At 40.7% G+C, this 16,465-nt stretch overlaps 1 protein-coding gene across 1 annotated transcript in view; it reads left to right on the top strand.

Annotated features, from left to right (window-relative positions):
• The window catches only part of LOC137292206 (angiopoietin-1 receptor-like), a 52,048-nt gene that overhangs the window by 15,312 nt on the left and 20,271 nt on the right, over positions 1 to 16,465 (top strand). Inside the window, exons 2-3 of the mRNA XM_067823769.1 lie at positions 10,817 to 10,957; positions 13,463 to 13,600. Of these exons, the coding sequence (XP_067679870.1) occupies positions 10,817 to 10,957; positions 13,463 to 13,600 (279 nt within the window). The remainder of the gene's footprint in view (positions 1 to 10,816; positions 10,958 to 13,462; positions 13,601 to 16,465) is intronic.

Here is a 16,465-nt window from a genome sequence, read left to right as displayed (position 1 = left end):
TAATGGTATTCTTGCTTAATTGATTAATTCATTGATATGTATTCTTTCTGTGTGACACTCAACTGATATAAATGTATTTGGTGATACGGTAAAATAAAAGTATAGGAAGACATTTTATACTCGTTCAAACATCGTTTGGATTATCAACGTAAAATATTGTAATATCGTATACGTATATACGATAGCGAAAGGAGGTCCATCACGCAGACCACTACAAATTGTCCTCATTACATATTGCTCTTGTGTTGACCTGAAGTAGCGAAGAAGTCTAACATTAGGGGAATTATGTTGGTGGGGTAGGGGTGGGTTGTGGAGGGGAAGAGTGCCTCCTTGCCTGCAGTTGACCCCACGGTGGCATCTGAACAGTGTTAAATACTCCTCAGAGCAGGTCGTGAGAAGTGGACCGATTGTTACATGTTCCATATTTCAAAGGAGCGTTTTTTCTCTATCTATGCCAGGTTTTGACACAAGGGAAAGAGCTCCTTTACTCGAAGGCGAGGTTCAAAAACTTCAGACTTAATAATGTACTTAAGCCTTCTATTAAATTATGCTGAGCGAGGTTTGAATTCGTACGATGTTTAGGCAGCTCATTAATGAATCAATTCAAAAAGTTGCTTGAGATCTTTAGGCAAAATATTTAAGGGGTTTCCGTGTCGAGTTTTAGGACGCGGACGAGCCAAATCATCCGTGGGACATTGTTTTACCAAGACAACTGCACTTTTCGTTCACAAATCATCTACGATTTAATTAAGATTATATTTGATACATATAAAAATACTGAAAACGAAATGTGTTCATAATAGCTATGTTTTTCATAAAAAAATACCAATGGTCCTTTTAGCCACCATTCCATTTAATGACAACACTGAAATCCACTTCAACAAAACGCTGCCATGTAGCCATCTCGTCTAGTTCCACCAACAAGGCTTTATGTACTACCATTTCCTTCATCGGTGGAATCTTAGATGACATATCTGCATATTTGGAGGAACTTTGATGTTTTATTAAAGCTCTTGACATGGCCAAACCTCTACAGAAGGTTGCAGGATGTGCGTTTTCTGCCAGTAGCCCAATTAACCCTTCGCGGCAATGTTCTTCAAGTGGTCACATCCGACCCAGTTCCTCTACCAGCCAAATTAAGGCTGGTAGGTCGACCTACAATGGGGAAGGCTCCAGTCTGAGGATCGGCTTCGTCAGATGGACACGGATAGAACAAACTAAAAAAACGTTGGAGACTGTTTACTGATCAAATGCGGTCTATAGACGTGTATATTGTTCTTAAAGCCGAAATACGCTCATTGGCATAGGGTGATTGAAGGCTTCAAGACAACTTTCTTTGTAGCTCACCTCTGTGGGTCAACAATAATAGTATGAATGGATGACTGAGTATTGTTTTAAGCCGCTTTTAGCAATATTCCAGCAATATCGCGGTGGGGGACACCAGATATGGGCTTTACACATAGTACCCATGGGGGAATCGAAGTCTTCGGAGTGACAAGCGAACGCTTTAACCACTAGGCTACCCCACTTGCTATGATAGTAAAATGGGCGTTCGTATGCTTGATGACGTACAATCATAGATCTACGCCCTTCGGACGTTGTCTCCGAAATTAAACATGTCTGTTTGTACGATCCAGATGTGATTATTCGATTAATTATTTTGCAGTTAAATAGCAAACACGTCATGCCTTGTTTTCACCGATATTTTTCCTTGCTCGTTACGAAATATCATCGGTAGATGATAAACACTGGTTATTTGGTGTTGACGTAATATATATATCACCAAATGAAACTGTTTCTGTATGTCGATAGTGTCAGACTTTACTTTATGGTAGGCTGATAGAGGAATACTGAAGTATATTGCCTGACCTAAATGACTGAATTTGCAAGGATTTCAGATTTCACCGAACTACCGCTACAGCTCCCGATTTATACCGAAGAGTAGAGGCCCACACACGCATTCGTAACAACTCGTGTCATTCCGGCAAGTCTTGTATGCCACGGAGAGAGGCGAGTATTTACGAATACCACACACAAAGAGCCGTCCATTGTTTTATCATACTCAGTGCAAATCGGAGCGATGTGAAAACGATTCCATGTGGGAGATTGAGATTTTGTCCGACAGAGTTAATATTTCAAGATATGTTATTTTCAGTTTCAGATTGAAATCTTTTACTTTGTGATAATATACGCAGGGTATCAATTTTGAAACTGAACGAGGAAGATAATTAAATGTTTTTTTATACATTAGGTGTTTTTTTCTCTTTTAATCATCTTTTAGATTATTATCTGATATTTTGATGTTTCACATGCATGACATTATTTAACTGATTTAACTGATCAAGTGATAACGCACATGTCTTGGCTTCTCATTTGGACACATGACAGACCGGTGATGTTATTTACTTGGTCACGTCATACTACATTCTTTGTTTCTTGTCGGAGCTGATGAGTGACTGCGGTAGTTTATATACAACGCCCCAGTGAAGTTCTTCTAAACTAGATTTACGTCAAGTATGAAGTAAAATGTTGCTTCTAATAAACGATGTATTCCTAACTATAAATCGTAAATATTCGGAGAACTTTGGTATAGAATTGTAAGAAATGTAACAAGCACCAGAGTTAAACAATTGTTAGTCTCACTCTGAAATGAAACACGAGTGGAGTAAGCAGTATCATAACATTGGCTAGGACAGCTATGGGTGCTAACATGCTACATGTTTAGTGAAAGGTAATAAGCTTTGCACATTGGGACAGTGGGAACAATCCGGTAAAGTGATGAATGTCCCATCACAGTGAGTGAAGGAATGAGTGTAGTTTTACGCCGCTTTTAGCTATATTCCGGCGGGGGACACCAGGAATGGGCTTCACACATTGTGCCAATATAAGGAGTCGAACCCAGGTCTTCGGCGTGACAAGCTATCGCTTTAACCACTGGGCTACCTAACCACCCCTATCACACTGTGGCTTCTGTTCAATTTATATTGAGCTATTTGGAGTTTTTCTCAGAAATATATGTTTTGCGAGACTATGCGTCGGTCTAAACTGAGACGCTGCACAGCGGCTATGCTGGCAGTCTGACTAGCGTCCTTGAGATGCTAAGGTGACTATACTATACTATATATATATATATATCTCATAGTATGTTATATTTGTTTAACATCACGCTGTACGATGGAATTTCTATTTGATGATCAAAATATCTCTCTCCTAACATATAGAATCCCTGGATATTTTACCTAAAGCAGAAAATATACTCATGGAAATACTTACGCGAACACACGAAAGGAAAAATGTTCCTATATTCTTTTCCAGGTTTCTTGTACTGTGGGTGAAAAGCAAGAAATGCATTATGGAAAACATTTTCTATTATGATAATGTTTTTCTTTTTTGTGAACACCAAGTAACTAAATGAATTTCAGTAATCCATTCATATAATCTTCACCACAATTTTACCATCACACCACAATGAAATCTGTTTCAGTGGATAATCGAGGCTGGTTATACTCTGTCATTGACGTTCCAATTTTACATGTGAGAAAACATTGATGTGTGCACAAATGAAAATATTGTTCATCGGATGTAAAACTGATCAAAATTATGAATGCTGGTGAAGTATGAAACCACTCTATTCATGTGAACACGCTTAATTGGGAACTTGATAGAGAACGACGTGGGTACAGAAGGATGTATATAAGTGTGTGGGGTTGTAGGAAGGGGCAGGGTACGGAGGTATGTGAGAGTGTGTGAACTTGAATACGTGGGCTCGGTTTGTCACACAGATATCGTGAGAAGAAGCATGCTGATGGTTAGAAACGCCTGAGTTCATGAAGGAATGGAAACGTTTTTGTTTCTCGTTTCACGTCGCACTCAGCAGCAGTCAAGCTAAATAATTATCTACTCTGGATCAAGCTAAATAATTATCTACTCTGGATCAGACAATTTCCATATATACACCTGGAAATTAATCAAGCAACACCCCAATTTTTTCTATTGGAGCAACTTTGAAGTGTTCTGACAATCAAAATATGCCGGGTTGATATAGTTTGACACTTTTTTATTCAACAGACGATCTCTGACAAACAACTTAAAGGGAAAAAGTATCAAGACTTTGCTTTATTGCAACGAAATCCAAATTCTTAAAACTGTCTTAAATTCATGAAAAAATGGACACAATTTACTATTCATCCACAGACGTTGTTGTCAGGTGTATTAACACAAATGTCACATGGAAAGAAAGAACAGTCATCTGAGAGTCTGCACACCGACTTTCATCAATATCTAGTGTGTCCTCCCTGCGCACGCACCACCGATTCCAGACGCCTCCTCATTCCTTGGATGAGTCTCCGGATCTGATTCTGGGGGATCCTGTTCCACTCCTCATGCAGGGCAGCCGTCAATTCGTTGAGATTATGGACTGGTGGGTCTCTCTGCCTCACACGACGGCCAATAAAGTCCCACAAATGTTCAATGGGGTTGAGGTCAGGGCTCATGGCAGGCCATGGAATTCTGTCAATTGCATTTTGCCGCAAAAAATCATTTACAGCATGCGCCCTGTGAGGTCTAGCATTGTCGTCCATAAATATGGGTCTCGTTGCCAGAGGATGGTTCTCAAAATGAGGTACCACAGCCCTGTCAAGAACCTCCTGTTGGTAACGAACACCGTTAAGGTTGCCACGGATGGTAATGATATCCAACTTGCAGTTCATGGAAATGCACCCCCATACCATAACGGAACCTCCCCCAAAGGCCACAGTCTCCTGGATGTTCCGTGGAGCCATTGCTGTGTTCCTCTGCCTCCAGACCCGAGTACGACCGTCCACCATGTGCAGCAAGAACCGGCTCTCATCTGAGAAATGGACCTTCCTCCAAGAGGCAATGTTCCAGTGCAAACGGTCATTACACCAGGCCAGTCGGGCTGCCTTATGGGCTGGAGACAGTCTGGGTCGCTTGATTGGCCTCCTTGCCCGGTATCCTGCAGCTTTCAGACGATTCCGAACAGTCCTGTTCGAGATGGGTCTCCCTGGAAGCCACTCCTGTCTCAACCGAGAGCTCGAGTCGAAGGACCTGCGCCGTACAAGTCTCAGTAAAGCTCTGTCCTCCCGGACTGTGGTCTTCCTGGGTCTTCCTGGTCTAGGCAGGTCTTTAACTTCATTAGTGGCCCGGTATTTTTTCAAAAGTTTTGAAATTATGGAATGATGTCGTCCGATTTGAGTCCCGATTTGTCTTAGAGACATACCAGCATTCCTCATGCCGATTATTTGCCAACGAGTGGCCTCTGATAATTTCCTACGTGCCATGACATTGAAATGAATGAAAAACCGAATGCAATCGACAACCTGCGCTTGTAAACACCCCAGGGAAAAAGTGCATTTTTCGAAAGTTGAGGTTAAAGCAATGCATGTGCGCTGTGCAAGCTTCACGCGCGTCATATCAACCCATGAAAAGCTCATGCTGTATGTCAATACATCAAAATTGAATAATCAATCATCAAAATTACTTCGTTAAACTTTGTTAAGTTTTTATGTGTCTTTGAATTTGGTGTTGCTTAATTAATTTCCATATGTATATATGGCGGCGGTCTGCACATAAACGAGTCTGGTCCAGACAATCCAGTGATCAGCATCATGAGCATCGATCCACACAACTGGAATATTATGACATGTGTCAGCCACGTCAACGACACTGACACCCGATCACCGTTAGTCGCCTCTTACGACAAGTATTGTTACTGAGGGCCAGTTCTATCCCAGATCTTCACGGTTAGGGAGCATGGCGGTGTGGTACTCTCAAACCAACCTATGTATAACAGCCATGCAAATCATCATATTCACAGTTTTGCCTACGAGGTCATGACTTGGATTCGATTCAAATTAGTAAACACACCTTAAAAAGCTTACAGTTAAAATGATAAATGCCATGGCATTACATACGGATGTTGAGCCTCGTATGTGACGTAGCACATAAGCCCCGCCCACTAATGATTATTCATGTTCAATCGGGACTTGAGACCTGTCGGGGCCGCACATACGCACCTATTCGCGAAAACTAAAATACCCCATCACTCTCATGAAATCTGAAGGCAGTGAACGACATATGAGTGAGTTAAGTGAGCGAGTTAAACTTTTACATCGCATCGGCCATATTTCAGCCATACTGCGATGAGAAGAAGCTGAACATAGTTACATTTCTGTCGACAAGGAACAGTAAAACAGTATGTTGAGTATCACAGATTAATTAGGTATAAAACAAACCAAGTGAACAGCCAGGTGCACGAGAAGCACTAATGCCGACAATTTGTTAATTCAGTACGTGTGTAGTGTCGTCTCCATCCTTTCTCGCATACATGGTTGTTCCTCTCTGTGCACTCCTCTCTCTTAACAAAAAGGGAACTGTGGCAATAACTTAATGATAGTTTGTTCAACAGCATCATCAGGTTTAGGACGTAAATTCTGTAAAAACACTCACAAAGCTGGTATGTTTTGATATTGGTCATTGTATTACATGTTTATTACTTTTCGAATTAGATTGCAGTTTTCATCCGATCGTTTTTGAGCCAAATGGACTGCAAGGGATAAAACATTTCTTACTCAGAATATTATTTAGTAGAAATTAAACTGGCTGTTGACCACTGGCGAGCAAAGTTAGACCACTTGACTTGGGATCAAGGGGATCTCCATTACTTCTGTTTAATTCTTACATGATTCACAGGAGGATTTACGCCATTACTATGGAAACCAGTGCCTGCATGCCAGAGAAACCAAAATGTAAACATAACTTAGCTTCAGTCGATCAATTAAACAGTAGTCGATATTACATACCGCCATTATGGTGGACTTACGTGCCACAGTCACGGGGACAATACGTCCACACTAACTTGAACCCAGTGAGCGGCAACACCAAAAAGGAAATTTGAACTCATGGCAAAGATGAATAGTGTTTATGAGAAAGGTGTGTTCCTTGAATACTATAGATGTATATAAATTGTCAAGTAAAGTATATACAAGGTTAAATGAAGCAAAATTCCCAATGAATTATGCCAGTAACCGTTTCTAAAGTCGTAATAATGCCGCGACTATCAGCAGTGACCCAGGAATATTAGGAAATTCAGTTCCATTTTCTTAACTGCCAAAAATTAATTTACACCAGTTCCCATTTCTGTATATTGCCAAAACACTCGCTCCCTCACACCAGAGAGTTAGAAAACATATAATAACTTTAATGACGTTATTTCTCCCCATCACCACGGTAACGATTGATTAACAAAACCATATGTTTGAATGCCACTGATAATTCAAGAGGTTTCTCAAATAACTCTCCTCAAAAGTGTCTTAGATCATATTTCACAACATTCCATGTAAACTCAAGTTTATTAAATCAAAATGTCGACCCGGTCGAGAATATCTGGTTTTTGAGGCCTCGTGTCATTCCGGTACAAGCCGAATGGCACGTTACGAAGAAGGGCGATCGGTGACTAATAATTAAGTCAGAAGTCGGAGTGAGAAGGAGCTCAGGAAATACGTAAATATCTCGTCTAAATTCGTATCAATTTTCCCTTTATAGAAATGTTATGTGTAAGAACCCGTGGGATAAAACGTTTCACCTCCCAAACCATCATATCCCATCACATATACTGCAGAACTGAACAGACTTGGGCCCTTATTCTCGAAACGTTCGTAGCCCTAAGAATTCTTAACTTTGATCGTAGCCAATGTGTTAAGAATGGGCTTAAGAAGTTCGTAGGGCTGCGAACATTTCGATAATAGCTAGCCAGCGCCTCCTTTCACAAAGCACTAAGGTGATCGTAAGTCGCTAAGGTAACCTTAGTATAGTGTGAAAGAAAGGGAGTAAAGGGTAACCTTAGCGAAGGTTGCTTCGTGAAAGGAGCACCAGGTTGATATTTCTCTACATCCAGAGTCTTGAAACACGGAACAGAAAACAAACGTCCAGTGACATGGTTGGTTATCTTCTGGCCAGTCCCCTCATATATTCTTTTTCAAAACATTGACCTGTCCAAACACAACATCTTGGGTTGTCATTTTCATACATACCTGCTATGCACAAGTATCCGGACACTTTATGCATATTGCTGTTGGTCACATAAGGGGGACGATGGGGAAGCTTTGTTATACCCATTTCTCATTTCACCGAAGATCCGGGTTTGATTCCCTATATGGATGCAAGTCCATTTCTGGTGTCCCCTGCCTTGATTTTGTTGAAATATTGCTAAAAGCAGCGTAAAACAAACCTCTCTGATCAAATGAAGCGTCACAATATTTTGAAACGATGTGATCAGATAATCGAAAATATGTTGTTCCCAACGAAGCAAGAGCGTGAAAGGATAGCAAGCTGAGGTCAACATTGAAATGCTCTATGCAGTAAACAAGGAGTTGTTATCCATAAGCTACTGGCTTCGTTATTTACTGTCCAATGTCGATAAAACAGTTAGTATTTTGTTCTGTCTTACTTTATTGAGTGTGACTGATGAGATAATGTTTGTTTATTTGTATTTATTTATTTTATTTCGTTTCTGTCGTTGAGAGAGATACGAGAGATCTAGATGTACCTTATATTTCTGTGAAAAACGATTTTATTTGCGGTTATCTGTTAGTTTAATGGTTTATGTCACTGACAGACTCATGCTCTGGTGCAATAGAGGAATAAACATAAGCTACGTACAACGAGCTACATCTTAATTAAGTTAAGCGCACAGTTTTAGTTTAATTCATACAAGCGCACGTTTGTTATATCATTTAAAGCGCTGTGGGAATGTGTCAAAGGGTAAATATGAAACAATGCAACCTCATCAGCATCATCAACACCACCACCATCATCATAACGAAGCATATTACTACATGGAACGATGAAAGCCTAATAGTGCCACCTTTTATGCTACATTAAGCTTTCTTGGCATAGGACGAGATTTTACAGCCTTTCAGTTTGATAGGGGGTTAAAACATCTGCACCTAAACGTCGCAATAATCAAGAAGCTCTTAACCATTAAGTTGTATGTTTCGTTATTGGCTCACCAACAACTACAGTTATGATCCATCATCAGCGTCATCGTCATCATCGTCGTCGTCATCGTCATCATCATCATCACCATTGTCATCATAATCAAACTAACAAATTGGAGATAATGTCCGGAAAGTAATCAATTCTTCACGACAATTTCGTTTTCAAGACTTGTGACATCGTAGTCTCACATTGTCAATGCATATTTCGATATCGGTCTGTCTTTCACATCAACGCTAGCCATATTAGCAACTGTCCCCATGTGTATACAGTGGAAGCTGTCAAAACCGGCATCTGTCCAGTCCGGTAAACTGTCAACACGGGCATAAAATCTCAGTCCTATTTGTGGCTTTTACATTATCACCGGGTCTCCAATCCTGCACGTTGTCTAAAATGGATTATTTCTTCAGTCCCGATGAGTGCCGGTTTAGACAGCCTCCTCTGTATAAAGTTGAATCAGTTTGAAATCTCGGTGCGTGTCATGTAACATCGAACACACAAAGTGAGAGCTTGGTCACATTCGAGCAGTGAAATAAACTTTTCACGGCTGTCAAGTTTGATGCGGAACGTTCCGTAAAAAACAAATCACTATCAGTATTTTGCATGCGATAAGGGTACACGCGCACTGTAGATTATTAAAAATTCCTGTCGTTCCGGCCAATTTCAACACGTCTTTTACTAAATAAGAACATAAACGTAACTGCAGAAAAAAAATTACAAAATGATTTTTTGCATTGTATCAAACCTCCAGGGGTTCGTATTTGTACAAAGCGTCCATTTTCGAATTCGCTGGAAAGTTGCCAGAGAGAGCTCAAAGCTACATCATTATTTTTACCTTACGCAATTAAAAGTCGCTCCACATTTTTAGATGACATTTCGTCCACAAGGAATCCATTCATCTTAAATCTAAATAAAATGTACGTCAGAAGAAACCATGCACCAGGATTTATGCTCGCGTATGACGGTAACGAAGCAACAGGAAGTGCTAGTTCGATGGTGATGGCCCCTGAAGATCAAGAGGTAGAACTGGCACTCAGCAACCCATTCTTGTCGCAAGTGGCCACCAACGGGATCAAGTGGTCAGGCTCGTCGACTTGATTGACAGGTGTATTAGTATTCAAATTGCATAGTTCGATGCTCTAACTGTTCATCACTGGATTGTCAGACCCAGAGTCGATTATTTGCAAACCGATAGCTGGAGTATTGCGGAGTGCGGCGTAAAACTAAACTCACTCAAGCGGTGGTGATATTTGTCATTTAGATGTGTGTTCGTTCCTATGACTGCAGTTTTCAGCATTGAAGCGCTTTGCCCTGAGAATATTCAGATGTTTGATTGGCATTTAGAGGTTGGTAGCGTAATACAAGACACTTCATATGGATGTGCAACTTCTTTTTTATTAACACGACGTTTCTGGGCTGGTGAAGGAGCAAGTACTAGCCTAGAAACGGCGAGTGTATCTAATAAAACAGTTGCACATCTATATCAAGTGCAGTCTTCGCGGTAGATTTTGTAAGAGTGCGTCCAGAAATAAAATGATAAATATGTAGTCCAGATGTTTTTGTGCGTCTAACTTTCATTACAACCCAGAATCGTTTCAATTTTTTTTGTATGTTTGCTATCTTAAGGTACTTTTTAAAATGAAATAGATCTGAATCTATGGGTCCATAACGCGCACGCAAAAGAATTTTTTGCGTTTTTTTAATTATTTTTATTTTGCGTGCAAAATGCAGCTTTCGTCATTACCGCGAACGTGTCTATTCATGACTTTTAAGGTATTTTAAAGCGTGTTTATTCTTACAGGTGGCCCGTGTCCAGATGGTCAATATGGCGTCTCGTGCGAGAAGAACTGCGGCATGGGGTGTCGCAATAACTGCAATAAAACCTCGGGAGCGTGTATAGGAGGGTGTCTGTCAGGGTGGAGCGGAGACTACTGCGACGTCAGTGAGTGGTGGTCTTCATGTAATTCCTTAGCGACATAGCATATAAAAAGACAAAAAAACATTCGCATGGTGAAAAGAAAGCGTATTGTAAAAAAAATAAATAAAAGTAATAATAAGATGGACCTCTCCTTTGAAATGTCTCGCTTGCATCCCAAGTACACTGTCGTCAGGCTCCCCATTGTTCTCGGTGCCCTTGGTTTGGTACCTCCTGATCTCTTGGCGCAGATGAGGAGAGTGCCCGGGTTCTCCACTGGGAGCACAGCCCTTCTGACAATCCGGGTAATGCAGAAGGCTGCAGTGTTGGGAAGCCTCCATATTTTCCGAAAAGTTCTTGGTGGGTTCAACTAGGCAGTGTTTCCTGGGAGAAGTCCCATTCACTGTCTGGGCTGCGTGTAGAGGGGGCGAGGGCCCTGAGCTGATGATGAGCTTTACCAGCCTGACTGTGCCAGGATCACCCGAACCCTCTCTGAAATCGATTACTGAAACTTTGAGGCGAACAGCGAACCGATGACGCTTGCCATATGTGGAATGTAAACGGCTGATGTACATTCACTGGCTGGCCAGTGACCATACGGATAGAAAAATCATAGAGAAAAAGGTCGTTTCTGTAACACAATGTAATGATTCGAACATATACAGTAGGGCATCAAACGCTGAATCTGCTGTTGATAAAGGAACACAATATACATGATTATATCAGGATCGTGAAGATAGGATGAAGGATGTATCGAGTTACCAACACTCGACATAACGGGGTTACACTACGTGGGTACGGTCACCACCACCAGATATGTCGACACAATGCATATCTCGAACAAGGGTTAAGCAAAACATATACCATGCAGGTCCCGGTCACCACAAGTGTGAGAAACGAGGTGAAAATTTGGTAGGAAATGACGACTTTTTATTTATGATCAAAACTTACCCCTCTGTTGCCATGGAGACGATGTACGTGAAAATGTTCTGCACGTTATTTTCTGAAATTGATATATTCAGTTTATGATCGACCTAATCAGGAGATGGTAAGGTAGGCTAGTAGTTAAAGAGCCCGCTCGAGTTCGATTCCCTACATGGGTACAATGTGCAATGCGTCAATAGCAAACATATGCAACTCACTAGCTCACTTTTATTCATTTCTGGTTTCCTCAACCCCAACATTGCTGAAATAATGCTAAAAGCGGCGTAAAACCATACTCACTCACTCACTCACTCACAATGAGGACTCCCCAATGCTGCATCATGTATGTGACACATCCGCAATTATCAACCTTAACACTATTTGTATACACATATTTAAAAACAAATATAATGCAAACACAGGTTTTCCCATTGCTGCCACAATGGCAGGCTCGGGATTCCTGTCTCCATCAGACTTACCAAGGAAACGACAGGGATAAAAACACAGTTTAACTCGTTTACCCTTACATAGCCTTGCTCCAAGGCTGTAATGGCAAGTGCATGGGTGTATAGTAATCTAATCAAGGCAAGTCTAGATAAGCGGATAAGTCTGTTATATATGAATATTGTTTCAGAAATTATCATTTCAGCTATTAATTTGTACCTCAGAGACTTTTGCAAGATTAAAGGCTACAGTCTGTTATTTAGTATTTATTAGAAATTATCCTTTAAACTATTATTTTTTTTACTTGTGCAACTCTAAGCGTTATACAGAGAATTATAAACGTAGAATTTGCCTTGATTTAGTCTAACCGTATTTTTTCCTAAGTTTCTCATCTCAAGACCGGCCTGACCTTTCGTGCCTGTAAAATATCAATATATGTAGTTTTTTGTCAATTCTAATGTAAACGTCTATGCACCGACGTGAATGAAAATTCTCTTACCCGTGCACACTTTCATAATTATTCATTAAGAGAAACAAAAAGTACTGATGGCTTTACATTGCTATAACAGAAAAAAAACATTTCGGGTCGTACGGTGCCGTTACAGTGAGGAAGGCAGTGTTACAGAGTACATTGATCTTAATTATACGAGTGACACTGCCGTTTGCTGTCACTCCTTGCACTAAAAGGCATTGTGGGACACTCCCTCTTCCTTAGTGAAGTGCAGTTTGTGCAGGAATGGGGGTGTGGATATCCCCAGACATTTTAGTTCTGTGCCGTGTTGTCTAATGTCGTGTGCACAAAATGTAAATTTATTAACAATGTCGAAAGTATATATTAGTGAAATAAGAGCTTACATGCACCACACCAATAGACACGAACACAGACATATGAACACACACGCTAGCACGTTCGCACGCACGCACACTCACATAATAGTATAGAGTGGTTTTTAACCACTATTGTTAGTGCATTCTTAAATTCCGTTACTTTTGTATTCGAGTATATATGCATATAAGTGTATGGTTTCAATATTTAATATGCAAGACACAATCATATCTCGCTCAGCCATTTTTTTCGTAAAGTTGTCATTTATGGAGAGTGACTGTTTTAACTTAATTATATTGCATTAAATTCGACAAAATTAACGAAACTGTTTTCCTCAGGATGCAAGAATTACCACTACGGACCAAACTGTGTGAGAAGCTGCGGGCACTGTTACCGCGACGTCACCTGCGACCCGACGTCGGGTGTATGCCACAACGGGTGCGTTCCCGGCTTCAGAGGGAGCAGGTGTGACCAGGGTATGTATATTGGGCGTGTAATCACTGTGCGAGATAGCCATTGGCCCGCTAGCTCGTGGCTATGAAAAATCCAGTCGGGTCAGTAAATCTCCACAGTCACTGTCCCGATTGGCTAATGAATTTCCATGAATTAAGAATATGTTTTCTCATTTCTTTCATGATAGTTTACCATTTTATACGCTTTTGCCTTGTTTCTACATTCAAATTTCGGGCTAATGGATCGTTTTCTGAGCTAGTAACTTTAAGGCATAGTTAGGCCGACTGGCTGGCGAAATTTGGAAACTATTCTGTCTGTCTGAAGTACAGGTGCTTCCAAAGACCTACCGACATAGCTGCATCCATATCGTAACATCCACTCAGTGGATTATAATATGGTCGGTCCATTTGTGTCAGCATGTGTCGTTAGAGGCAACTAAGTTTTAGCTTTCGTATTGTTGCACAGAGCCTTAGTTTTAAGTCAGTACGATAAAGGTACCTTACCTGGTCATTGATCTGCCTGCAGCTGTGAGGTATAGCGACCCACTGAATCAGCACCATATATACTTTGTAATAATAATGTTAATGTTGATACCGCACATTTGCCTGGGTTACATCCTGCTCAAAGCGCTCAGTATTATTACCCCCTCCACACGTCTATGAGGTAGATATACAGGTTTAAATAATTCCTAAAAAGATAATAAATAACAGGCAGTCTTTAACGGTCCGCTTATCTAGACTTGGAGCTTTCAAGGATAGATTGAATATTCATCCACGGGCTCAGCATTCAGCACATCCTTCGAGCAAGGCTATGCTACCACGGATAACCCATGCTGTCGGTAGGACGCAAGAAGGTTAATATTCTCATGACTTATTCCACAGGGTACCCTTGTTCTGCTGAATGAAAATTTTGAACAAACGCACTTGCCTAATGTGAGACTACATGTATCCCATGCGTTGTGGGGCAGGACTGCAGTTTTAGAAACTCTCAGAAGTCAAGCTGTCACGCACGGCCCAAAGACTGTCTGCGCCGAACGCAGCTGAACCAATTTATTGACCTGAGCTCTGTGCACAAGACCACACGCCAGAGAGCTTGGAAGTCATTGTGACCACCCAATACCCGACACTGTCTCTGTACACGCAGGGGAACTGAGACAATGCTATGTCATAATGATATGCGACTAGTAACTGAACAGCAGTCAACAACTTGTCTCATCAGTCATTGAATTATGTTATAGGATCCCCATGCTGCTTCAATAGATATGCTGCGATATTGCAGGAATGTTGCTAAAAGCGGCCCAAAACCCAACTCACTCACTCTTATGCTTGTGTTGGTCAAAATTGTATATTTCAACACTAAGTATTAGTGTAGATCGAGGACTTTTGAAAGGGGAACTGTACTGGCAATAAACATACGTGCAATCAGCCTTGTCCCCACATACGTTATCGGTGTACATATCATGAAATAGTGTCTCACCCAGTAAACGGAAATGCCACAAGAAAAAAACAGCTACTTACAGTTGTCGAGTATGGATCATTTTCAAACAAGATACGTATCCAAAGGACCACATTCTCGAATTCCGTGACATAAATAGCTCGAGACACGGAATCCAGCTGCCTCATGAAGTTGACACCAGCTGTTCTCGATATATCGCGTTGAATCTGACTTCAGCCGAGACGTCGATATATAGTATGTTAGTCTCTTTTATTAACTTAACGTATCACTTGTTCCGCTGTGTGGTCGTATGTCAATTGTGAGATCACAATGACCATATGCGAGGTCACTGCTTTGATTAGACTTTACCTGAGTTCAGTTGATCGGTGTTATTTATCTGAAATGAAACGCAACGTTATAAAACAATATGGCTGCCAGAAGAATGGGGCATACGACTCTGAGTGAGTGACTTTAGTTTTACGCCGCTTTTAGTAATACGGCTACCCCACCGTCCACAACTACGAGTGATGACCAAGCGTTTCATTGTTTGACAAAGCTGACACTGTACCGTTTTCTGCTGTAATACGCGATCGCAAAGTGTACAATGAAAGTTTCTCATGCAGTTAAACCTCATAGTTTGGCTGCTATAATTGTACATAGCCTAGCAGCCATATTCTTTACATATATTGTTGGATTTACTTCGGGTTATGAGCCTGAACCGTTTTAAATAATCGAATACATCGTTTGATGTTAGTATTCTTCTGAAACGAAGGCCAGGGGCAGAAATGGTTTACAATAGAACGCGCGTTATGTTTATGTTCAGACTCGAAGACTTGCTGTGTCTGTATTTACTTGTTTCTGGAGTGTGTTTGTTTGACGCTTGCTGTGTCCAGAGCAGTCACCTTTCACAAACCCCTGTCCACCACATATAGATGAAATGAATTTTCATGACATGACTGAAGCAAAATGATTGTTGTTTCACAAAATGACGCGAAGTGGCTGACCCTCTTAGCCTTTTCACGTAATGTCTGATTTCACAATGTGACTGTAACATACACACCTGATACTTACTAGTATGTGATACAGACTCTGCGGCAAACATAGCCAATGCAAATCTAGATTTCCACTGTCAGCATCTGCTTCTGAAAATGAAGAAAGCCTCAGGTCTCGTATATTTTCTGTAAAATATGATCATTTCCGAGACTATTTGTTAGTCTAGATACTTATACATTCTCGTTGAATATGCTTTAGTCTACATAGAACATATGTTAATCTACGTAGAAGACACATTCGTCTACATAGAACATATGTCAATCTACTTAGAGGATACATTCGTCTACATACAACATATACTTTAATCTACGTAGAAGATACATTCGTCTACATAGAACATACACTTTAATCTACGTAGAAGATACATTCGTCTACATACAACATATACTTTAATCTACGTA

This window comes from Haliotis asinina, chromosome 7, assembly GCF_037392515.1.
Source record: "Haliotis asinina isolate JCU_RB_2024 chromosome 7, JCU_Hal_asi_v2, whole genome shotgun sequence".
Classification (NCBI taxonomy): Eukaryota; Metazoa; Mollusca; class Gastropoda; order Lepetellida; family Haliotidae; genus Haliotis; species Haliotis asinina.
This window is presented reverse-complemented; position numbering and strand designations above follow the sequence as displayed.